At 45.6% G+C, this 26,242-nt stretch overlaps 1 protein-coding gene across 7 annotated transcripts in view; it reads right to left on the bottom strand.

The window, feature by feature from the left end:
• CIC (capicua transcriptional repressor) overlaps window positions 1-26,242 on the bottom strand; it is a 238,344-nt gene that overhangs the window by 158,102 nt on the left and 54,000 nt on the right. For all 7 annotated transcript variants that reach the window (XM_073602031.1, XM_073602030.1, XM_073602033.1 and 4 more), the window contains exon 2: window positions 8,841-11,680. In XM_073602031.1, coding sequence (XP_073458132.1) covers window positions 8,841-11,649 — 2,809 coding nt within the window. In that variant the 5' untranslated portion in view covers window positions 11,650-11,680. The remainder of the gene's footprint in view (window positions 1-8,840; window positions 11,681-26,242) is intronic.

Genomic DNA, 26,242 nt, shown 5'->3' with positions numbered 1-26,242 from the left:
GATTTCACGGACAGGATTGGATATCGGCAGATGTCAGCGGACATGTCACCGCTGACATCCGCCACTCCATAGGAGTGAATGGAGCGTCCAATCAGGTCCACCTGAAAAACTGACAGGTGGACCTGATCGGAAAGCCCATGTGAAAGGGGTCGAATGGCTGTGACCAGCAACTTATAGTGTGACTGTGATAGTGTGGCGGACAATCTGGCCCTAACTAAAGCTGGGTAAACACTACAGTTTTTTTCGTGCAACCCCGCGGATTGCAAAAAAAACAAAAAAAAAAAAACAAAAAAGACAGCTTCGATCTGAGACACTGTACTAACTATGCAGGGTTAGTTCAGTGATCTCCCCCCGCTGAGCTGTTGTGTTCTGACAGGGGATGGCCCCCCCGCCAGAACACTACGATCAGCACTTTCTGCCACTGGCTGAGAGAGCTGATTGGGAGTCTGTCGGCTGCTATTTTTCCAGCATGCACATTCAAACGCTCAAACACCCGAACGCCCGGTGTTCCGTCAGAATCGGCGACCCATCAGATTAGGTAACAAAGGTGACGTTCTGTCAGCTGCACGCGCATTCCACCACTACCAGGTTTACTAATCTGACAGAACACCTGCAGTCAGAAGAAGGCGGCAGCGGACATCTTACTACACCCAGCTACGTCTTGAATATCAAAGTAATTTTAGCAATAAAGTGAGCGTATATAAATAAATATAGTATATTGACATCTGTGTTGCTGTGTGGAGGTTACATTTTGAAAGAAGCTGGATGCCAGCAGTAGGAAGGTGGCGGAGGCCATGTTGGTACACCCCGCACTGCTCAGCGCTAAACCTTTAGTCTTTCAAAATTAAACATCCAAACAGCATCACAGATGTCAATATACAATACTTATTTATATCCGCTCACTTTATTGCTAAAATTACTGTAAAATTCAAAACGTAGCTGGGTGTAGTAAGATGTCCACTGCCTTCTTCTGACTGCAGGTGTTCTGTCAGATGAGCAAACCTGGTAGCGGTGAAACGCACGTGCAGCTGACGGAACTTCACTTCCATTACCTAATCTGATGGGTCGCCGATTCTTACGGAACACCGGCTTCTGTCGGACACAAACCGACATGCACATGGGCAGCATGTCAGATGGTTCAGCACGTGTGTACGGGGCTTAACAATGGCTGGGAGGGTCACTAACTGACACTGAGGTTGTTAGTGGCACTAATAAACTGATTATACTGTACACTGTACTAATGACACTGGCCGAGAAGGGGTTAACATCTAGGGGCAATCAAGCAGTTAGCTGTATGCCTAACAAGTGTAATGTGTGCTGCTTTTACTAACAGCTCTGCTTGCTTTTTCTCCCCGAAGAGTTGATTTCAGGGAGAAGAAACAGACAGATCGCTGTGTGTGTTAACACAGAACTCTGTGGTGTGATTGTCCACAGCGATCAGCAGGGCTCCGGCAAAATCATTGGCTGAAATCTGCTGACAAACTCGTGCTGTGTCCAATCACAGCACGAGCCAGCAGAGGGAGCATGCATGTGCGCCCCCAAACCAGGAAGTATACGGCAAAGTATGGGTATGTCACGGTGCCTGGCTGTGCCGCCCTCTTGCAGTACATTTACTGTGAGCCTTTTGGCAAGAGGTTGAACTTCAGCTTAATAGCGAAACCCCAGAGAAAATATATATTTTTTTTAATTTTTAACTGGGGAAAAGTTAGATTCTTTGTCACTTGCCGTTTCTGCGACTCCTGTACAAGAAGGGCAGGAAGCAGTTGTCACCAAGACTTCATAATAAGTTTGGGTGAAGTTCCCGTTTAATTTCTCTTCCGCTACTATGGATGCGCACACCGTCCTCACTCTTAGCAGTGCGAAGACAGGAATAAATCTAATGAGCACAATCTCCCTGGCATGTCACCTGTACAGACACCCAGAAGAACCGATAGATTTGTCTTCGCACTTCCAGTCATTTTCACAGCTCGGGGTCGGGAGCGGAAGACTGAAAAAGAAAATCTAACAGGAGACAGTCAGGAAACCCGGGAGCCTGTGTGGCACAGATGGCACAGGAGAAAAAAATAACAAATCCAAAACGGATAAATCGGGTAGGGAGGGTTAAAGGAGGATTCCACTGTGTCTTAAAGGTTGTACAGGGTGGAGCACCTGTACAGGGTTGTCACCCTATGAAATCAAGTACAAAATCATCTGGTACTTCTGTAAAAGTTTCTATGAAAGAAGATGCAAAATAAGATAACATTGCTAACTTTAACCGCTTGCGGACCAGCCGGCGCAGTTTTACTGCAGCAGGTTGGCTCCGCTGCGCAAAATCACGTTATTGTATGTGATCTCGCGAGGCTTGGCTAGCGTGCCCGCTGCGAGCTTCGCAAGTCCGACCGCGGGTCCCGCTGACTCAGTGTCTGCGGGGATACCCACGATCACCTCACGGAGAGGAAGAACGGGGAGATGCTGATGTAAACAAGCATCTCCCCATTCTGCCTAGTGACACTGTCACTGATCAAAGCTCCATTGGGACCATTGTCATTTATACAGCGATCAGTGCTATAAAAATGCAATGATTACTGTGTAAATGACACTGGCAGGGAAGGGGTTAAACACTAGGGGCGATCAAGGGGTTAAGTGTGTTCTAGGGAGTGATTCTAACTGTTGGGGGGATGGGCTACCACTGACATGACAGCGATCACTGCTCCTGATGACAGGGAACAGTGGATCTCTGTCATGTCACTAGACAGAACAGAGAAATGCCTTGTTTACATAGGCATCCCACCGTTCTGCATCTCCACACCGCAATCGCAGGCCACCTGCGCACATCGAGTCCCCGGGACCCGCGGGCACGCTCCCGCGGCGTGCAGCCGGCGAGCGTGCTCGATAGGCGGCAAATTTAAAGGGACGTACAGGTAAGCCCCTTTGCCTGTCTGAGCCATTCTTCTGAAGTACATCTGTGTGCGGCGGTCGGCAATCGGTTAATGGCCCTGTAATCTTTTTTTCATGAAATTGTTTCCTAGGGTTTATTCACACGTGTGTCAAAGCAATGGGGTTGATTTACTAAAACTGGAGAGTGCAAAATCTGGTGCAGTGGTGAATGGTGGCCAATCAGCTTATAACTTCAGCTTGTTCAGTTAAGCTTTGACAAAAAAAACCTGGAAGCTGATTGGTTTCTATGCAGAGCTGCACCATATTTTACAGTTCCAGTTCCAGTAAATCAACCTTCATGTGTTTATGCTGCATTTATTTAGCATTGCTGAAGCCTCAAAACCACCCGTCAATGCCTGCCATGAATATTACAATCTTTGTAATGTAGAAGGGCTAAACGTTATGCGGATGCGTTTTAGCACAATGGGTTGTTTGTGGTCCTTGAGGCTCCTCTCCAGCAACTGTGGGGTCTTGATGGGCCCCCAAAGAAGTATGTTGAAGTTCTGAAAGGATGGGAGCGCCACATCAGCTTGTATAGACCTTTTAAAAGATTTTTTTGTAACAGCCAACGCGTTTTGAGGGCTCAGCACTCCCCCTTCATTAGGGCTAAAAACAGGATGATTCAGGCACTTGGATTGAAAAGACCTTTATTTTTTTAATCTAACCTTTAGCATCTTCTTAAAAGGAGAAGTACAGCCAAAGCTTGTTTGGCTAATCTTCTCCTGTGACTTTGTTCTGCACTCCTGTGACCCATATTCAGCAGACAGCTGGGTGAAGCCCGCTGTTGGCTGACGTGACAGAGCCGGTCCAGGCTCAGGGAAAGATCGTGACCATATGATCGAGATCTGCCCACATGCCTGGACCGAAACCCAGCTCAGCCTCTCAGCGAGCCGCTGAAAGGCTGAGCCGACCGTTCCTACCCTCTCCACAGCCCAGTGCTCCATTGAGGAGAGGAGACTGAGAGCAATAGAAGAGACTTTTTTTAACCAGGGTTAAGAGTCACTTTAAAGCCGTGTTACAATTTTTCATTTATTCCAACCACAGTTCTTTAAATGACAAGAGTTCGGAGATTGGCTAGTATTGGCAGAGTATTTTTCATCCAAATTACCCTCTAAACACCTTATAACTGGAAAAAGAACACGGCCAGTGACTATTTCTCCTTTCTTTTCCTCCTTTACAGCAAATCACTTTTTGTTGGAGAGTCAAGTCTATTGGAGAGAATATCAAGCGGCTATGAAACTCTTCAGTTCTTCTCCAAGAACCAATCTCTCAGAATTGTAAAACCACTGCAAACACGTAAATCGTGAAAGAGATAATACAGCGAAATCTCCAAGGAAGCCACTGTGTCAAAGTGTACTTTTCAGTCAAGATTGACATTTTTTTTGCAGCTTGAGAGGATGAAAACCAGTTCAAATCCACTAGACACCACTAAAATCATGACGCACCTTCCTTAACAGTCATTCCAACACAAACAGAGTCATAACAAAGGTGTGGTACAGGTCAAAAAGCTAAGCCTTCAGTAAGTTTAGATACTGATTCATGGTTACGGAACGTGCAAACCTTCCACTTGGAGGAAGATCAGCTGAGCAGATTCAAATCTCATAACAAAACAGTGAGTGCCACATATGGCCAAATGTTTGTGGACATCCGACCATCACATCTTTATGAGCTTGTTGGATATCCCATTCTAAACTTCTTTTTTTTTTTTACCCTTGAAATAGTTTCCTGGTCTAGGGCAGTGATGGCGAACCTTGGCAGCCCAGATGTTTTGGAACTACATTTCCCATGATGCTCGACTACACTGCAGAGTACATGAGCATCATGGAAAATGTAGTTCCAAAGCATCTGGGGTGCCAAGGTCGCCCATCACTAGTCTAGGGGAACCCCTGTTAAAAACAAATTTATTGGGAGTCAGTGGGAAAAACGTAACTTGCATTGGTGGTCTATGGGAATAATGCCCCTCTTACAGTGGTAGTTAGAATGCCAGCTAAAAGATCTGGTGTCATGCTGTTGGCTCTTTCAAATGGTGTTGGCTCCAGAACTACGCAGGCACCATCAAATGGGAGATTAAAACCAGCCAAATCTCATGGAACTCTTAGCCAGCTCTAAAGGAACCCTAGGGTTCCACAGAACACTGGTTGAGAATGGCTGTTCCATACCAAAACCACAGGCATTAATGTGGAGTTGTCCAACCCTATACCAGCCTCCACTCTTCTGGGAAGGCTTTCCACAAAGTTTTAAAGTGCGCCTGTGGAAATTTGTACCCAATTAGCCAAAAGAACATTTGTGAGATCAGGTACTAATGCAGCATGAAAAGAACTTTCAGCTGGCGTTCCAATTTATCCCAAAAGGTGTCCAGTAGGGCTGGAATGCATCCAATTATCTAAAATGTTTTTCTAAGCTATACCGGTTCCTTAGTGACCACTGGTGTATGTCACTAATGTTATTGTGAACCGGTACTTTTCTATACTGTATTGTATGGTTTTAGATCTGTACAGTTTATAACCTTAAAGCGGAGTTCCACACAAAAATGGAACTTCCGCTGATCGGATTCCTCCCGGGGAGGGGGTGGGGCATATACCTGTATAATCCAGGTATTTGCTCACACTTCCGGGCATAGATCACCGCACACTCCGAGGTGATCTACACCAGCGGTCTCAAACTGGCGGCCCTCCAGCTGTTGCAAAACTACAAATTCCTTCATGCCCCTGCCTGGGGGAGGCATGCTAGTAACTGTCAGCATTGCAATGCCTCATGGGATTTGTAGTTTCGTAACAGCTGGAGGGCCGCCAGTTTGAGACCCCTGATCTACACCATGTCCGCCCCCTCCTCTGCCCCCCCCCCCCCCCCGCTGTCTTCTGGGAGACACACAGGTCCTCCCAGAAGACAGCAGGGACCAGTGAGGACGCGCAGCACGACTCGCTCATGCGTAGTAGGGAACCAGGCTGTGAAGCCGCAAGGCTTTACTTCCTGATTCCCTTACCAAAGATGGCGGCGCCTCCACCCGAGAGCCGAGGGACAGATCGGCTTCAGGTGAGGACATCGCAGGCACCCTGGACAGGTAAGTGTTCATATTTTAAAAGTCAGCAGCTGCAGTATTTGTAGCTGCTGACTTTTTAAAAAAAAATTTTGGCGGAACTCCGCTTTGATAGAAATGATTCGAAAAGAAAAATGTAGCATAACAGTACTCATCATCAGAAACATCTGAGCTTAATAATTGGAGGGTTGTCTATATATTATTAGACATAGAAGGGTGGATTTACTAATAGACTGTACACTCTACAAGTGCAGTTGCACAAATTTTCCCAAAGGGTTAGTGAATATACTGATTTCCATCATCCAAATCATATGCAAGCAAAAATGCTGTTTTTTTTTTTTCCTTGCATCCGATTGGATATCCTTTACAAAGTAAAACTTCACAAGAAAAGCGGCTACAGGTGAGCAATCAGCAATCCATCCACTGCATAAAAAGGGTAAAGGTTCTAGCGCAGCTCGTCTGCAAGTGCACAATGAAGGAAAAAGTCTGGAATTTGCGGCATCTCTTCAAACTTTATTTCATCTTCTTATAAAAACATCACAAACAGTGTGGGGTGCAGTCAAAGTTAACTACAGAGCGAAACGCGTTAACTTTGACTGCACCCCACACTGTTTGTGATGTTTTTATAAGAAGATGAAATAAAGGTTGAAGAGATGCAGCGAATTGCAGACTTTTCCATCATTGTGCACTTGCAAAGTGAAACTTCATCATACTAACCACTTCAATACTGGGCACTTTTACCCCCTTCCTGCCCAGGCCATTTTCAGCTTTCAGTGCTGTCAGTTTGAATGACAATTGCACGGTCATACAACACTGTATCCAAATGAAATTTTTTCCACACAAGAGCTTTCTTTTGGTGGTATTTTTTCACCACTGTTTTTTTTTTTATATCTGTTGCTAAAAAACAAAACAAGACAGAAAATTTTGAAAAAAAAAAAAAAAAAAAAAAAGTTTGTTAGATTGGCAGAAAATGTTGTAAATAAGTATTTTTTCTTCTTCACTGATGTGCGCTGATGAGGCTGCACTAATGAGCACTAATAGGCTGCACTGATGGGCACTGATGAGGTGGCACTGATATGCAACACTGATAGGAAGCACTTATGAGCAATGATAGGTGGCACGGATAGGCGGCCCTGATGAGCAGGCACTGAAAGGCAGCACTGACTCGCATCACTGATAGGCATTGATGGGCCTCACTGATGGGCACAAATTGGCATCACTAATGGGCACAGATTGGCCTCACTGATGGGCACAAATTGGCATCACTGATGGGCACAAATTGGCATCACTGATGAGCACTTTTGGGGCTGCACTGATGATCATTCCCCCGATTATCTGTACATCTGTAAGGAGATTCCGCTGATCGGCTCTCCTATCCTCACACTCTGTCAGTGTGAGGCACGGAGAACCAATAAACCGCATTGTTTACATGTGATCAGCTGTGATTGGACAAAGCTGATCACACGGGTAAAGAGCAGAGTCATTGGCTCTTTGCCCAGATCGGGGTCGCTCTGTGTCCCAGTGAAACAGCGCGATCGCTGTGCGCCCCCGCAGGCGCGATGAGACTGGGGAAATGTCATATGACATCGTCCCAGAACAACAGAGCGTCTCGCTCGCTGGATAGACAAATTCGTCTATCCGGTGGGCGGGAGGTAGTTAAATTATAACTAAAGACTAGGGATACACAGATATATCGGCCGCAATAATCGTCCGAAAATAGGGTTATCGCCATTTTTCCGATAGAAAAAAAAATGGCGGCAATAATGGGCGCCGAAAATTTTTGCCCGTTATCAGCTGCAAATATGCTCATAATGGCCGAAATTAAATTCATATTCATTTAAATTTATGATAATAATAAAAAAAAATGAATATGATACAATTATATATAAAAAATATTTTAAAAACTGTCCATATTGGTTTCGGTCAAAGGCATCATGAATTATTGGTTTCGGTTTTGGTCCACAATTTTCATTTTGGTGCACCACTACTAAACAAAAAACTTTTTTTTTTAGTTTTGGATAGCGGAGAGATGGATTAGAACCCCTGTCTGTTTTTACTGCTGTCCCCCCGTACACCCTGTCTATTTGTCCGGTTTACCATTGAAAGAGAAAGGAAAAGAAAATCCGAAATTTTGGGTTGTCCCCAGTCAAGTAATAGAGGGGAAATCTTCCAATGGGGACACTAGTTCTGGTGACCTGGGAGGGAGGGGGGGGGGTCCCAAGAGATTCCCTCGATTTGCAGGGATTTCTACTCACTTCCTGTTTTGGCTATGGGACAGGAAGTGAAGGGAAATCTCCCCAATTGGACAAAGATGGCAAAATAAACCTTACATGGGTTATAACACTCCCTTACTCTATCCAAAATGAAAAAAAGAAGTCATGCCTATAGTTTTAGGTAAGCTTTAGCTAAGCTCTGGGGGGGAAATGAGTGTAACTGCACTTGCAAAGTACACAGTCTGCCTTTAGTAAATCCACCCCATGGTGTAATAACATGGTTCATCAAGCTGGGGTTTGCAGAAGCCTACAGCAACTAATGGGTCAGCTTTTAACTAATTATAACAGGTTCTGGAAGACAATTCCAGATTGGCTGCCAGGCCCTGCTATTTTTTTTTAACATGTTTCTGAAAGTCTTCAAATAAGAACTGTCTGTGCTCATTTATAAAAGTGATTGAAATAAAACCATATTTTTAGCCCCAAAGCCAGTAAGATTCAAGCTTCTACCAAGAAAACATCAGTTGGTGAATGAGAGTTACCTTATGGTAATACAGTCAGTTCTTTCAGATAGATTTATAAATAGTACTACTGCAGCATGACCTTACCTTGAATCCCAAAACACATCCCAAACTCCTTCATATAATGTACCTTCAAATAATAAAATCATCCCTTACCTGTGCCAGGCCGTCCCATGATGATCTCCTTTTTAGGTGCAGGATGGCTGCTGTAGTCACTGGGCACAATCACCGGAAGCAAGGCCGCAGGGGATGGATGGAACGCCACAGGCTGGAATGGTGACGACATGCTGAACACGGCTGAAGGGTGATCTGTAGGATCTGAAGATGTGCAGATAGTGGATTCTCCAGTGCTTGTTGGCCCAGAAGGTAGAGATCGTGCCACATTCTGTATCTGGGTGGCATTGATGGGTACCGGTATTTGCAGCTGTGTTTTGGAAGGATGTTCCTTGGAGCAAACTTTAACCATGCGCCGTGGGCTACCCGCTCCAGCTCCTGTTGCACTAATACTGCGGGATCCTCCCTCTGTGGGCTTTTCTACAAACTTTGATGGAAGGGGGACATCTGGGTTCCTCACAATTACAGGAGAGTCTCTCTGTACAGCAGGAACTCTACGGACCGAGGGGCTAGGGTCTGAGGTCAGGCCAGCTGGAGGGGACAGGAGGAGGGATGGAGAAGCTTGTTGGGATCGGGAGAAAATGGTGGCAGGGGACACAGATCGGAATCCAGCAGGAGTAGATGGTGTTGGGGTATGGGAGACAGAGTCCACCCCAGAGTCCAAGCTATCGCTCTTCTGGAAGTCGGCAGTAGAGCTGGCACTGCCATGATGTGAATCTGGTTTTCTCTTGCTTGGGCTCATGGGCACTGTAAAAGTAAGGTTGGTCTGGAATGATGGCATGATGCCCGCTGACTGTCTCTCTCGGTGGTGAGAGTGGTGCAGCATCTCAGGAGTCAACACTGCTTGTCCCTTGGGGGTACTTGCACTCACATGTCTACTGCGTGCAGCACGCTGAATGACAGGGGAAGCATTAATGGGGCTAAAGTTAGCTGGCCTAAAGCCAAACAGCGGAGAAGGTGAGGGGGAAGGCGTGGGGGAGAAAGGAGACTGGTTGGAAACAGGGGAGAATGATGGGGTTCCAGAACGAGAGCTACCCAAAGACACCAACATGTTGGCAGCTTCACACTCATCAAAGTCAAAGCGAGAGAGGTCTGTGGGGGCCACAAGACGTGGACGGGAGTCTGTGCGTATGCTGCTTACTTCACTGTCCCGAGATGTATCATCCCATTCAAACTCGGCACTCCCTTCTCGACCACCTCGACCTTCAGACATGCTCTCCATCTCCTTGGTTCTCATGGACAAGTGCCTGGAACAGTAGCCTCTTCTTTGAGATTCTTTCATGCAGCCATCGCGGGAACACAGTCTTCTCCATTGCTTTCCATTAAATTTCTTACGAATTCCATTAGGGGTGCAAACTACATCTCCCTTTTTGTACTTCTGCTGGGCTGCTGTCAGAGGTGTGCGAGAACGGGACCCTGGAGTGCTGCATTTATCCAAAGACACGCTACTACAGCTGCTCCGACTTCCAGCATCTGGACTAAGTAATGGGGACGGCTGCTCTGGCAATCGCCCCATTATCATTCCATAGGCGGGTGACTTTGGAGGTGAAAGAATACAGTGTTGCACAGATGTCAATTTCTCTTCACTCACTGGCATGCTAAAACTGATCGTCGAGACCTCGGCATCCTCAAGGTGTTTTGGTTCTGAACCACGGGGAGATGCTGGCATCTCAGCTGTACCACCTGACTGCTGCTCTGAAGTATGGGCTGCTGGGAATCTACTAATTGGCTGCTGGGGCTTTTCCTCTGTTGCTCTTGGAACGACCAGAAGTGGTTCTTTACACCAAGGGAAGCGGACAAGTCGAATGCTGTTGTGGGGGACCCAGCCATAGTCACGTTCCCTTCGTCCTGGGCTCTGTTGAAAGCAAACCTTGTAAGACAAAGGATTCTGAACTATTTCTACTACAGTTCCCTCTCGGAAAGTTGTATTGTCCGGTCCCACACAGGCGCACACTGCTGACCCCACATCTACTTCACCTGGTGCTGGTATCTGGTCCAGTACAACCGGTTCCTGCATGATGTCCAGGAATGTATTGGTCTGTTCCCCGGGAAACTGTACTCCAAGTTCGTGATTTCTACGGACTTGTTTTACCTGGCAAAGGTAGAAGGCATCTCCCTTCCGTGCCAGTACTCTCTGGGGCTGCAGATGACCTCCAATGTCAATCTCAGGCCAGGACGCAGTTGGTGGCTCTAGCTCGGTTTGGGTTTTCTCCGACTCCTCTTCCAAGTCTGCAGAATGCTCGCTGGCTGTGTCTGTAGAGGAGGACCGCACAGAAGGGATATCCTCGGTCTCAATGGCTGGGGCTACAGACTGGTCTGAAATGCGTTCCTGTGGTGCAGTGGTGCCATCACTGCTGCTAGAAGAATCCTCTTGTCCTTCTTGTGAGCCTTGGCCTTCCACACATTTTCTCTTGGGAGCTTTAGACTTAAAGGTGGCAGTTTTCCTACTCAAATTCATTTCCCAGCGAGGCGTATCATATACTACTTTACTCATCACTTGGACATTGTTGGAAGTTTCAATGCCTATCTGAGGTTTCTCTTCTTGTGTTTCAGCCTCTGTCATTTGCTGTGGGTTACGTCCTGACAGGTCTTGTTCTTGTACTCGGGTGGCTGCCATCTCTGCTGCTGCAGGTTCAACTTTTACCTGCATCCTCCTTGCCCCTACATAAGCCAGGGGATGCCCTGAGCCTTCGTCTGCCTCTTCTGATGTCTCTTCTTCTGCAGCCTCCTCCTCCTCCTGCTCTTCTTCCTCCTGCCTCCCTTCCTCCACCTTTCTCTTCTGTTTCTTACTGCGGGTGGAGCTCGAGACTTTGCTGTTCCCTGGGCCTGTAGATTTCTTTACTGGTTTCATCTTCGGGCTTGCTCTCTTAGAAAGACAGCACCTGTTTCAGAGGTGAGAAAAAAAAAAAAGGCATGATCACTAAGAGGCTACATCCATTTAACGATGGCAAAGATATTGTAGAAATATTTTACCACCAAAAAAAAAAAAAAAAACACATTTACATTATGTATCTATATCTATATATATATATATATAGCAGGGGAAGTACGGTACCTACATAGCAGGGAGCTGTGCATTTTTTGGAAGCTGATCGCTCTCCCTATGCTTGTGCGACAGGAGGAAAGCTATCTCCATTCATTGGAATGCTGAGCCCTTACAGCTGAGCAGAAAAGACGCACCGCTTTTGTATTAAGAAGAGCATTGCATGTCAGATCAGACCAGTGTGTGACATCACTCTAAGTGGGAAATTGCCCTACCTACTTTAAAGCATACCTGTTGTGATTAACATTCAGGCAGGGCCACTGATTGGTCAGCTCTGCACAAACACCATCCCCTTAGCCCCTTTGGCAAAGACCATATAACCAATGTTGGTCACATGACCGGCTGCAGCAGACAGCCCGGAGTACCTTTTTTCTTGGAAATTTATTTCAGAGCTGCGAGTCTCCATTATACGTGCAATGGAGAACTATCATTACTAAAGCTTTAGCTTGCATTTACAGTACAGGTCCACTTAAACCCACATACTGGCAGCACAGTGGCTAGAACTACAGCGATTCGAGTCCTTCCAAGGATGTGATCTTCTCCACCAAGCTTCTATGGAGGGGAAAGGGCTTAGAGATCGGTGCCCATTTTCCAACTTGCCCGATCGTTTTCTTTTTTTTTCCCCCCTTTGGCTAGATCGGGCAACTGTCATCTCTGGTGCAGCAAAACTGTCCCTGCAGTGTGCGAATGTATGACTGTGGCAGGGACAATAGAGTGTAAGCTCCTTTGGGGGAAGGGATTGAGATGAATGGTTCAATGTTCTCTGTCAAACACTACACCATAAAACGTCAGCGCTATATAAATGAGTAACACTGATAAGCAGGATCATACGTGTGACACTGTGATGGCTCAGGCACTTATGTTTATAGCAACACGGCATTAAACGGGATTCCCCTTTAACAAGGTGTAATCGTTTCCTTCATCAGCACCCACTATAAATAGATATCCAGACATCTACACCCACCAATGAGAAGGGAGACATGGTGTGAGAAGGACAAGTGCAGACATGTTAGCACACAGAGATAGGCTCCCCTCCCCCGGATCCTCGTACATGCCAAGCAAGGTGGAAATGCACGATACGACTGCCAGCAGTGGCGGCAGCGCAGTGGTTAAAAGGCTGGATTGTTATGAAAGCAGAACGGCACGTATGACAGGGTGCATGTGTTACCAGTAACATGCTCTGCAATATCATACGCAGCGACATGCCCCGACACTTCACCAATCGCACTTGCACACATGTATTTCATGCACGGAGACATAAATATATATATATATATACCTGCCTACAGGAAAAGGTGGACAATGAAAGATGGCCACCTTGGCTTCTGCGATGGTGGCGGCACGCGCGTGACGCTTTGCTGAAAATGGCTTATTAAGACTGTAAAGACGACTGACTGGCAGCTGTATGTCTCCATAGCTTGGTGGTTCAGATAAAAAAAACCTACAGGGAGGACTACATTACTACCCCCCTGCTGCCTCCCGCTTATGGCATCTGTGGGCAAAACGTACCTGCAAAGCTGACCGGTGTTGGCTAGAGAGCAAAAAATAAGAACTGGCGTTGAGGTGGAACGCAGTCACTGATACTGCATATTAAAAAGCGCATTGGTCACATGTGAAGCATGTGATCGCAGTGTTGTAGTGCAAGCTGAAACAACATAGAAAACGCCTTTTATATACTTAATTTGGCGTTAACATTGCTGAGTAATTAGCTGTGTAAAATCGGTGCGTTCGTGCCTGCTATTTAAACCTCTGGATCTGTAGTAGAGGACGGCATAGAGTTAGGTGATCGGGCTGTTTGCTTAGACAATGCAAACAAGAGGGCTGAACCCAGAGTGAATTTTATACTACACTGTAATAGCATACCTCCCAACCGTCCCTGATTTTGAGGGACTGTCCCTGATTTGGAGCAATGTCCCTCTGTCCCTCATTCCTCCTCATTTTGGTCTGATCTATATAGATGTATATAAAATGCACTTTTTTTCTATCGAAAAGTGTTTCCCAGTGCTAAACCTTTCATCTGATTTCTAAATTGCTGCATTTTTAAATTCCAAAAGCCAATATGAAGGAATAGTAGTGGTAAAAAAAGCACTTGTGTGTTTACCAATCTTGTTTTTTGTACAATTCTCCTTTAAGGGGGCATGGCAAGGGGTGTGTCCTATGCCTGCATACTTTTGCTGATAGGTGTCCCTCATTCCCATCTCAAAAAGTTGGGAGGTATGTAATAGTAATCCAGCGGCTGACAGACTGGGCAGGCACATGTTCCTTTAATAAGTGAACTGTTGTATGTGTGACCACTCTTTGGTATGGGGTTTGCTGATAGCTACATGGGAGGTAGGAAACTTGTTTCTCTCCAGCATCCTTTTTTTACATTTTTAAAAATATACGGTAAGTTCTGTCTGTGCAGTCCCTGCTATTACCTTTATTAGCCAGAAAGGCTCTTTTGTGCCCCTCTCTGATTTAGTTTCACTTTAACGGTGCTCAACCATTCCATGACTATGACTAAGAGTCACCAACTGCCAGTCCCTGTCCAGTGGGAGAACCATACCTCCCACCCGGCCACTGAGGCAGTCCCATTACCCTTGGAGCCCAACCTGCAGTCCAGGGGCCGCATGCAGCCTTTGGGACTTTTTGGGTGGCCCTCAGGACTCCTGCAGATAATTATCTTTGTTTCCCTATTGTGCTGTTACAGTAGAGATTTCTAGCAGCCGCATGTACTATGTCTCCAGTCTATGATGGTCTCCTGAAGCATGTTCACAATCTCCAACAACTCGTATAGAGTGTCTGCAATCTGACTATCTCTTGTATTATTTATGCAATCTCCGACCATCTCTTGTATCTTAAATTATAATAAATAATAGTATAATATAATCAATAAATTAGACTATACTACAAACAGCGCTATTGTTGAGCAAAAACACACATGCATGTGGCCAACTTCAAGTCCTTTAAGAGTAGTGAGGAGTTTAACAAGTGTCTGCAATCTGACTATCTATTATCTGGTATTATTTATGCAATCTCCGACCATCTCTTGTATCTTGTCAGCAGTCTCCGACCATCTCTTGTATCTTGTCTACAGTCTCTGACCATCTCTTGTATCTTGTCAGCAGTCTCTGACCATCTCTTGTATCTTGTCTGCAGTCCCTGACCATCTCTTGTATCTTGTCTGCAGTCTCCGACCATCTCTTGTATCTTGTCTGCAGTCTCCGACCATCTCTTGTATCTTGTCTGCAGTCTCCGACCATCTCTTGTATCTTGTCTGCAGTCTCCGACCATCTCTTGTATCTTGTCTACAGTCTCTGACCATCTCTTGTATCTTGTCTACAGTCTCTGACCATCTCTTGTATCTTGTCTACAGTCTCTGACCATCTCTTGTATCTTGTCTACAGTCTCCGACCATCTTTTGTATCTTGTCTACAGTCTCTGACCATTTCTTGTATCTTGTCTACAGTCTCTGACCATCTCTTGTATCTTGTCTGCAGTCTCTGACCATCTCTTGTATCTTGTCTGCAGTCCCTGACCATCTCTTGTATCTTGTCTGCAGTCTCCGACCATCTCTTGTATCATGTCTGCAGTCTCCGACCATCTCTTGTATCTTGTCTGCAGTCTCCGACCATCTCTTGTATCTTGTCTACAGTCTCTGACCATCTCTTCTATCTTGTCTACAGTCTCCGACCATCTTTTGTATCTTGTCTACAGTCTCTGACCATCTCTTGTATCTTGTCTACAGTCTCTGACCATCTCTTGTATCTTGTCTACAGTCTCTGACCATCTCTTCTATCTTGTCTACAGTCTCTGACCATCTTTTGTATCTTGTCTACAGTCTCTGACCATCTCTTCTATCTTGTCTGCAGTCTCTGACCATCTCTTGTATCTTGTCTGCAGTCTCCGACCATCTTTTGTATCTTGTCTACAGTCTCTGACCATCTCTTCTATCTTGTCTGCAGTCTCTGACCATCTCTTCTATCTTGTCTACAGTCTCTGACCATCTCTTCTATCTTGTCTACAGTCTCTGAGCATCTCTTCTATCTTGTCTACAGTCTCTGACCATCTCTTCTATCTTGTCTGCAGTATCTGGCCATCTCTTGTATTTATTTATTTTATTTATTTCAGGTACTTATATAGCGCCGTCAATTTACGCAGCGCTTTACATATACATTGTACATTCACATCAGTCCCTACACCCTCAAGGAGCTTACAATCTAAGGTCCCTAACTCACATTCATACATACTAGGGACAATTTAGACAGGATCCAGAGTGCTACCCACTACACCACTGTGCCGTTAGCAGTCTCTAACCATCTCTTCTATCCTGTCTGTAGTCTCTGACCATCTTGTTTTATATCTATAGTCTCTAGCCATCTCTTGTAATTTTTCTGCACTCTCGGACCATCTCTTGTATCAAATCTGCAGTCTCCGACCAGCTCTTGTATTGCATCCATAGTCTCTTACAATCCCTTGTATCATGTCTGCAGTCTCTGACCATCTCTTATATCACATCTGCAGTTTCTGACCATCTCTTGTATCATGCCTATAATCTTTGACTACATCCCGTTGTGTGTCTGCTGTCTCTGATTATGAATATTCACTGAATTGTATGTGCGGCCCTTTGGTGATGTCGGGGGCCACCCATAATCAGGAAATCAGGAAAACTAACCACTCCTGCATTAGACAATGGAATGGCAGTTGATGGGGCTGATTCATAAAATCAGAGGAAATCAGGATCCAGTAACAAAGTGAAACTAAAATAAATTGGGGTAAATAAGCTTTTCTGTGTAATAGGGGTAAAGGCAAATGTATGTGTCGGTCTGTCCCAGTCAGTTTCAATTTTTTTATTGAAGTTTCAAGAATCATAGCAAGCCATGGTTTGTTCACACAGGGGCAACATCAGACACGCATGTGATGAGACAGCGTATGAACGTGTAATGCGTAACATAACAAAAAACTGTTACCTGGACCATAGTGGACCAAAAATTAGGCAGATATGACTTGTACCTTTTAAATGACAGCAAACAAAAGAGGATAGAAGTAGGGAGCAGAGTGAAAAAGAGATGAGTTTATCAGTCTGCTGCTTCCCCTTTCACTGTCCAGTCACAGTATGAGGGAGGGATAAGACATGTGAGTGCTCCATACTTCCAACAGAGAAACATCAGGTCTCCTTCCCTGAAAGGCAGGGCTGTACTGTGTGGCAGAACTGTTTAAATCTCAGGACTGCATAGACAGCTAAAACAGCTCCCTTATAGCCTGTGTAATTAGCCGTTTGCCTGGAATTCGGCTTTAAAGTGATGCCAAAGTCTCGTTTTTTGTTTTTTTTTTAAGAATAACAAATATGTTATACTTACAGTGCCTTGCAAAAGTATTCACCCCCTTGGCTTTTTACCTATTTTGTTTGTCTGGATCAGAACACAATAGTCTAAGTTGGTGAAGTAAAATTAGAAAAATATATACATAAAACTATTTTTCAGAAATAAAAAACTGCAAATTGGCATGTGCGTATGTATTCACCCCCTTTGTTATAAAGCTCATAAAAAGCTCTGGTGCAACCAATTACCTTCAGAAGTCACATAATTAGTGAAATGATGTCCACCTGTGTGCAATCTAAGTGTCACATGACCTGTCATTACATATACACACCTTTTTGAAAGGCCCCAGAGGCTGCAACACCTAAGCAAGAGGCACCACTAACCAAACACTGCCATGAAGACCAAGGAACTCTCCAAACAAGTAAAGGGACAATGTTGTTGAGAAGTACAAGTCAGGGTTAGGTTATAAAAAAATATCCAAATCTCTGATGATACCTAGGAGCACCATCAAATCTATCATAACCAAATGGAAAGAACATGGCACAACAGCAAACCTGCCAAGAGACGGCCGCACACCAAAACTCATGGATCGGGCAAGGAGGGCATTAATCAGAGAGGCAGCACAGAGACCTAAGGTAACCCTGGAGGAGCTGCAGAGTTCCACAGCAGAGACTGGAGTATCTGTACATAGGACGACAATAAGCCGTACGCTCCATAGAGATGGGCTTTATGGCAGAGTGGCCAGAAGAAAGCCATTACTTTCAGCAAAAAACAAAATGGCACGTTTTGAGTTTGCGAAAAGGCATGTGGGAGACTCCCAAAATATATGGAGGAAGGTGCTCTGGTCTGATGAGACTAGAATTGAACTTTTTTGGCCATCAAAGAAAACGCTATGTCTGGTGCAAACCCAACACATCACATCACCCAAAGAACACCATCCCCATCCCCACAGTGAAACATGGTGGTGGCAGCATCATGCTGTGGGGATGTTTTTCAGCGGTCGGGACTGGGAAACTGGTCAGAGTTGAGGGAAAGATGGATGGTGCTAAATACAGGGATATTCTTGAGCAAAACCCGTACCACTCCGTGTGTGATTTGAGGCTAGGACGGAGGTTCACCTTCCAGCAGGACAATGACCCCAAACACACTGCTAAAGCAACACTTGAGAGGTTTAAGGGAAACGTGTAAATGTGTTGGAATGACCTAGTCAAAGCCCGGACCTCAATCCAATAGAAAATCTGTGGCGAAACGTAAAGATTGCTGTTCACAAGCGCAAACCATCCAACTTGAAGGAGCTGGAGCAGTTTTGCAAGGAGGAATAGGCAAAAATCCCAGTGGTAAGATGTGGCAAGCTCATAGAGACTTATCCAAAGCGACTTGGAGCTGTGATAGCCGCAAAAGGTGGCTCTACAAAGTATTGACTATAGGGGGGGTGAAGAGTTATGCACTTTGACTTTTTCTGCTATTTTGTCCTATTTGTTTGCTTCACAATAATACAAATAAAAAAATCATCTTCAAAGTTGTGGGCATGTTCTGTAAATTAAATTATGCAAATCCTCAAACAATCCATGTTAATTCCAGGTTGTGAGGCAACAAAACACGAAAAATACCAAGGGGGGTGAATACATTTGCAAGGCACTGTACCTGCTCTTTGCAGTTGGTTTTGCACAGAGCAGACCCTTGGTCTAATGGGACTGCCTCAGTGGCCAGAAGTGAGTTATTGCACTCCCACTGGATAGGGACAGGCTGGTGGTGATGCTTAGTCATGAAGTTGTGGCACGACAGAGCATCGGTAAGGTGAAACAAAATCAGATAGGGGCACAGAAGAACCTTTCTGGTTAATAAAGGTAACAGCAGGAACTTACGGTGTCTCCACTTGGGTAGAACTTATATTTTTCAAAAGGTAAAAAGGTAGAACAGGTTTACTATATTCAAGTTAGGACTGGGCTAAGGGACAGGAGGTCAGGGAAATTTCAGGTTGGCAGCCTTACATGGTGATACCTTACAATTTAGACATGGGTAAGAGCTGGTCTCACAGTCAGAGACATAGGCTTGGACATTAAAAAGCTGATTCTTTTTAGATTCACCAGCTTCCCTTATAGCTATTAGACGGTATGGGACCAAATGGCGAGAACTGCAAAGGAAGCCTATGCTGGAAGATACGAAAAAAGTATACCACAATTAATGTGGTTGTAAAGGCTGAAAGTATTTTTACCTTCATGCATTCTATGCCTTTTGGACACATAGAGAAGGGCTTGGGAGCAAGCAAGCACCAGTGCCCCCATAGCAAGCGGCTTGCTATGGGGACACTGGTCGGGGGGGAGCCAGGAGTGCCATCGGGGGACCTGAGAAGAGATCTGTGCAAAGCCACTGCACAGAACAGGTGTAGGTAAAACTGAACCTTTAATACCACATGTTCTTTGGGAACCCCTGCCTTTCGCAATGCCCACCAGTCACTGTGGCGCCTTGCACACGTTTTTAGCCAAGAGAAATCTGCCCTGCCATAAAAAGGCTTGTTGATTGAGTTTGCTGCCAAAGGTTTCCAGTCCTCCCCTGACTTTTTCCCACCTCCAACACTTTGGATCCACAAGGGATATTCCTTCTCAGAGCCTTCATAATCAACTGTTTTATCAACCCCACTAAGCAGCTCTGAGGCTACCAGCACTACTTTGGTATGATTGAACACATTTCACCTAATTAGGGTTTAATGCCGGAGAACTCTGATTAAGCCCTACTTGTATGAAATGTGTCAAAGGGAGGAGGGTATGGGTAGACCCTTTATGACTGGTTAGAAATAATAATGTTTTGCTACTGCTTATGCCAATGGAGTACGGTCAACTACTTCTGTTGATCACACGCGGGGAGCGCTGAGAGTCAATTGGATCATACCTATTCCCAGAGAGACAGGCAGACTGTGGGCTTGTGCGCGGTTGTTTTCCTTTGATGTCAGTGACCTCCTCTGGAAAACCAGTGGTGTCACACAGATACAGCCTGGCCTTAGACACCTAAAGCCATGGCTTCCAAGGGTAGCTAAAGAAAGCCAAGCATCTCTGAGTAGTGGCTGCTTTGGAACTGCACCAAGGGCAGATAAGAAAGCCAAGCATCTCTGAGCTTTAGACACATTAGCATTAGCTGTTTGTGGTTTTCTAAGGGGAAAATTCTGCTCATCAGAAGTTCTCCTGATGGAAACCTACTTTATTAAGAAGAGGGCACAAAGCATATGATAAATGTGCCCAGCGTTGTGACCCATAGCAACTAAGCAGTAATGACCTCATACAGTGAGCTGAAATCCAATACACTATGGCTTATTATTGCATTGTGGGCTACATTACTGAAGACGCCTAGTGGAGTCTCACAACCCACGCACTATCCAATTCTAGCAAGTAACACTCTAATCTTCTGTTACATCTCGGGAAGAAAAAAAAAAAAAATTACACAGTGCATCCTGTAAAAAATACAGTTTTTGTTGCTTACAGCAACCAACATTTTTTCTTAATGCCTGCAGTACAATATTGAAGAAGGAAAAGAAAGACAGTGATTGCTAGAGGCAATAGGAACAGTGCCATCAGCCAACACCTGGGGACCCACAGTGTTCAGGTGCCCAAAGGATAGTTGCAACTGAACAGGCACCCATAAAATGAATAGAACAAAAACGAATAGAAGCAACTGGAGGGGGTTTACACGAATGTACAATGACTCCCAACTGTCCCTGATTTGGAGGGACTGTCCCTGATTTGGAGCAATGTGCCTCTGTCCCTCATTCCTCCTCATTTGTCCCTCATTTTGGTCTGATCTATATAGATGTATAAAAAAAATGCACTTTTTATCTATGAAAAAGTGTTTTGCAGTGCTAAACCTTTGATCTGATTTCTAAATTGCTGCATTTGTAAATTCCAAAAGCCAATATAAAGGAAGAGTAGTGGTAAAAAAGCACTTTTGGGTTGAACCAATCTTTTATTTTTTGTATAATTCTCCTTTAAGGGGGCGTGGCAAGGGGTTTGTCCTATGCCTGCATACTTTTGCTGATAGGTGTCCCTCATTCACATCTTAAAAGGTTGGGGAGGTATGCATATGTACCGCAGTGTGTTGTACATGCAGGGCTGGGACAAGGTCATCTACAGCCCGAGGCGAACATGCCAAACGATGTATGAGCATTATGTGCCAGCAAAAATCCCTCCCCCCCCCCTGCTGAAATCCCCCCTCCCAGCACAAATCTTTGCTCCTATCCCCCAAATCCCCCCAGCAAAAATGCACCCCCCCCCCCAAAAAAAAAAAAAACATTCCTCCTAGCATAAATCCTCTACCCCTAAGATTTCCCCTCCAAGTACAAGTTCCCCCCATCCCCCCTCCTAGCACAAATCGTCGCCCCCCCCCCTCCCAACACAAATCCCCCAAAATCCCCACTCGTAGCACTCCCCCCCCCCCTTTTCCCTCCTAGAGCAATCCTAACCCCCTGTTGCCCATCAAATCTGCCCTTTCAACACAAATCCCCCCCTCCCTCCAATCTCACTGCAGCACCCCCACACCTCACATGATATTGCAGCCGCCCCTTCTGTCCACCCCTTGTCCCATCCCGGTGTACTACATGCTGCAGGAGTTGGATCATCCAATTGCCTTTTCAGGCCCATAGAAAATAAAAAGGTGAGCGAGCTAAAGTATATACAAAGTACCATCCAGAAACTGCATGGAAAAAAGCGGAAACAGGGACTTCCCCACTGCAAGTGAAACATGTGGACCCTCAGCTTTCAGCCCATATAACACCAGCAATGCTGTAGGTCAGGAGTTTTCAGTATGGGGGTTACATTGTACATTTTCCAAATTTTTGCAGACTGAAAAAAGGATCAGTTTTATAAATAAATGAATGAAATTTAAATGAATGAATTACGTTCATCCACAAGAAGAGATTACTTCACATCAAGAGCCACCCTTTAGATCAGAAGTCCCACCCCCCCCTTCACATCAGAGTCACCTCTTGCACACCCCCCCCCCTTCACATCAGAGTCATCTCTTGCACACACCCCCCTTCACATCAGAGTCACCTCTTGCACCCCCCCCTTCACATCAGAGTCACCTCTTGCACACCCCCCCCTTCACATCAGAGTCATCTCTTGCACACACCCCCCTTCACATCAGAGTCACCTCTTGCACCCCCCCCTTCACATCAGAGTCACCTCTTGCACACCCCCCCTTCACATCAGAGTCACCTCTTGCACACACCCCCCCTTCACATCAGAGTCACCTCTTGCACACCCCCCCCCTTCACATCAGAGTCACCTCTTGCACACACCCCCCTTCACATCAGAGTCACCTCTTGCACACACCCCCCTTCACATCAGAGTCACCTCTTGCACCCCCCCCTTCACATCAGAGTCACCTCTTGCACACCCCCCCCTTCACATCAGAGTTACCTCTTGCACACACACCCCCCTTCACATCAGAGTCGCCGCCCCCGATAAGTGTCCTGCATTTCCACAGTGGGACTGGACTGGTCACCAGCACCACTGCAATGAATCATGCTAGGTGTCCTGCCTGGCCACTCAGTGTCACTGCTTGTTAAGGTGCTGAGGCTGGCCCAACCGCACCATGAAAATGCATGACGCAAATATACGAGAAGTTGCTGCGGGCTGGGAAAAAATCTTGTAGTGAGCTGAATGTGGCCCACGGGTTGTAGTTTGGGGATTCCTACTGTAGGCGATGGCAATTTGCCACAGACAGGATTGCTCGGAGTGCAAAGTGTCTTAGCAACGTCCTAGCAACAAGGCAGGACAAGATGATGCCATCTCTGGGGGTCTGCTGCTGGCTTACTGTGGCCGAGTGCAGGGTGCACCAAGATGGGCGTCGTGATGTTCAACCGCTGATGGTGACGTGGAACATCACTTCCGTTACTGAATGCGACAGCTCCGATCACCGATCCTGATGGAAAATGTGGCTGCGCCCTACACCCCTGTACCTAGTTCCACTGCTTGAGGACTCGCTCTCCGCTCTGCCTGCTGACTTCTGGTTTCGCGCAGCAATGCCATCTCTCCCAGGTATCGGATTAGGCATCGGGAGCATTTGCGCGACTGCAAATACTCGTGCAAATGCTCGGTATCGGGACAACCCTATTGGATATTGAGGGACACCAAGGGATACACCATTTGGCTCTCATGTTATGCTTACCCTGCATTTGCTCCCCGGAGAGCATTTTCCGGTTCCTATCCTTCAGCTCCAGGATAGACACATCTTGCAGCCACTCTTTGGGAAACTGGCTTTTGAGACTTTGGCTTAGCCTACGTGTGAGTATGGGATCTTTCTGCATAAGGTCACCTACTATTTGCTCTAAGGTAATTAGTATGTTATATATCTCTAATTGACATTTTTATCCTGTGGATATACTGCATATACATCTACTCCTGAAGAAGCAAGCAGTGACTTGCGAAACGCGTCAAGTTTTAGGATGCCTTGTATTATTTCACATTAATAATTGTAACCTAGATGCATGTGTTTTTTTAGTATTTTTGTAGTATGGTTTGACACCCCTGTTTATGTATCTTATACACGATGAATGTCATATAATTTTAAATAAATTTATAAACCATGCTTACTTTATAAACTTTTATTGATCTCTCTGTGCTCACTTCATTCAATGTCATTCAATGTCCCACAGGCTAAATTTTGTTTTGTTGTATACACCTATAGCAAGGGCGCTATTCAACTTTTGTCAGAGCTGAAAAGTTTGTTTTCACTTACAGGCGCCCTTTATCTGTATGAGCAGTTTTCTGGTAAAGGTGAAGGAATTCTTTAATGCAACAAAGGGTAGAATGCAGCAGAATGTGTATTAAATTACATGCACTAATGCACTGCAATGGCATGAATGGGCCCCACTAGTATTTTAATAAGAATCAATTAATAATTTACAATTAATAAATAATTAGACAAATTAGCTTTTAAGGTTTATAAACATAAGGCTCAGTTCACATTGCTCCAACAGTGGATCCAACTTGTGACACCCCAAGTCGCATGACATGTCAAATTTAATGTTTCCCTATGAGTTCTGTCTTAACTGATACTTCACAAGTCGCTCCGACTTTAGAAAAGGTTCCTGCACTACTTTGGTCCGACTTGGGTGCGTTTTCAGCCCTTGTACAGCAGTGGTGGCCCATCCATAGAGGGCGCACGGGTGCCCCCCCCAACCATGTGTCCGGCCCCCTGATCTACATATCAGGCCACCAGACTATGGATTCCAATGGGGGGGGGTGGGGGTTTGTGAAGCACCTGATTAGAGCCAGAAGCTCTAATAGGCTTCAAAAAAGGGTGAGCTCGGGGGGTAGCCTGTTGTGTGATGATAGCGAATACATTTTTGCTATTTTCACACTAAAAGTTCCTCCCCACCAATCAGGAGGCAGGTCGTGAGACCTGTTTCCCGATTGGCCAAAGCGTCAGGCGATCCTATTGGATGCCTACGCTTAGGAGGAACAGAGAGGAGACACACGGCAGACGGGCTGAGCTTGTTTGGCTGGGCTTCTCCTATGGATCACAGGAGTGCAATCCGTTTTGCACACCTGTGACCCGTTTTCAGCAGAGAGCGGACTGAAGATCGATCTCTGCTGACGTCACAGGAATCAGTCCAGGTCCCGCGTCATCATGACAATAAAGTCTGGATCCGCCAGGTGCCTGGACTGATACCCGTCTCAGCCTGTCAGAAAGCCGCTGACAGCCTGATACGGCCGCTCCCCACCTCTCCACAGCTCAGCGCTCCAGCGAGTGAGGAGGGGGCTAAGCAGAGAGCTGCTGATTAACAGTCAGCAGCTCTCTGCTCGGGAAGGTGAGAGAACTGAGCCATCGGTGGTGTTCAATCGCTTGGTTCTCAGTGCAACATACTTCTCAATGCATAGAATGCATTAAGATAAAAAAACCTACTGCCATTACAACTCCTTTAAACAAGGCTGATGACATCATCCTCCTAGTCCGGTGACTGCATTCAGCCCTGGCAACTGGATGCTCAAGCCCAAGAAATACATAGTTACATAGTTGGCAAGCTTGAATAAAGACACCAGTCCATCCAGATCAACCTGTGTGAGTGTGTGTTCATGTAAAAAAAAAAAAAAAAATTGTTTTCTATATCCTTGTACACTGTATTTGCTAAGATGCCCATCTAAGAGTTTTTTGAAACTATCAATACTTCCCGTTAACACCACCGACTGTGGAAGGAAAGTTCCACATCGTTACCACCTTGACAGTGAAAATCCCCCTACACAGCTTAAGAATTGCATCGAGGGAGGCGCCCCATCATACCCAATAGTGCCAGGTATTTGTGATGGCTACAACAGAGCCAGATAGTCGGTGCTACCTACCCCCCCCCCATTAACTAACACACTGTAGCCATAATCCCCCCCCCATGGTCTTGGTGTACGGATCCTTTAAATCTCTATCGGCACACAAATGTCGTGTTGAATTTTCTACAGAGTTACATAGTAAGTGAGGTTGAAAAAAGAGTCCATCAAGTCCAACCTATGTGTGTGATTATATGTCAGTATTACATTGTATATCCCTGTATGTTTTGGTCGTTCTGGTGCTTATTTTTTCAAAACTATCGATGCCCCCCCGAGACCACCACCTGTGGAAGGGAATTCCACATCCTTGCCGCTCTTACAGTAAAGAACCCTCTAAGTCAGAGATCCTCAAACGACAGCCCTCCAGCTGTTGCGGAAGTACACATCCCATGAGGCATTGTAAAACTCTGACAACTGGAGGGCCATAGTTTAAAGACCCCTGCTCTAAGTAGTTTAAGGTCAAACCTCTTTTCTTCTAATTTAATGAGTGGCCACGCATCTTGTTAAACTCCCTTCCGCGAAAAAGTTTTATCCCTATTGTGGGATCACCAGTACAGTATTTGTACTTTGAAATAATATCCCCTCTCAAGCGTCTCTTCTCCAGAGAGAATAAGTTCAGTGCTCGCAACCTTTCCTCATAACTAATATCCTGCAGTCACTTTTTTAGCTTTGTTGCCCTTTTTTGTACTCGCTCCAATTCCAGCACATCCTTCCTGAGGACTGGTGCCCAGAACTGGACAGCATACTCCCGGTGCAGCCGGACCAGAGTATTGTAGAGCTGGAGAATTA

The sequence above is a fragment of the Aquarana catesbeiana genome, linkage group LG10 (genome assembly GCF_042186555.1).
Source record: "Aquarana catesbeiana isolate 2022-GZ linkage group LG10, ASM4218655v1, whole genome shotgun sequence".
Taxonomy (NCBI): domain Eukaryota; kingdom Metazoa; phylum Chordata; class Amphibia; order Anura; family Ranidae; genus Aquarana; species Aquarana catesbeiana.
This window is presented reverse-complemented; position numbering and strand designations above follow the sequence as displayed.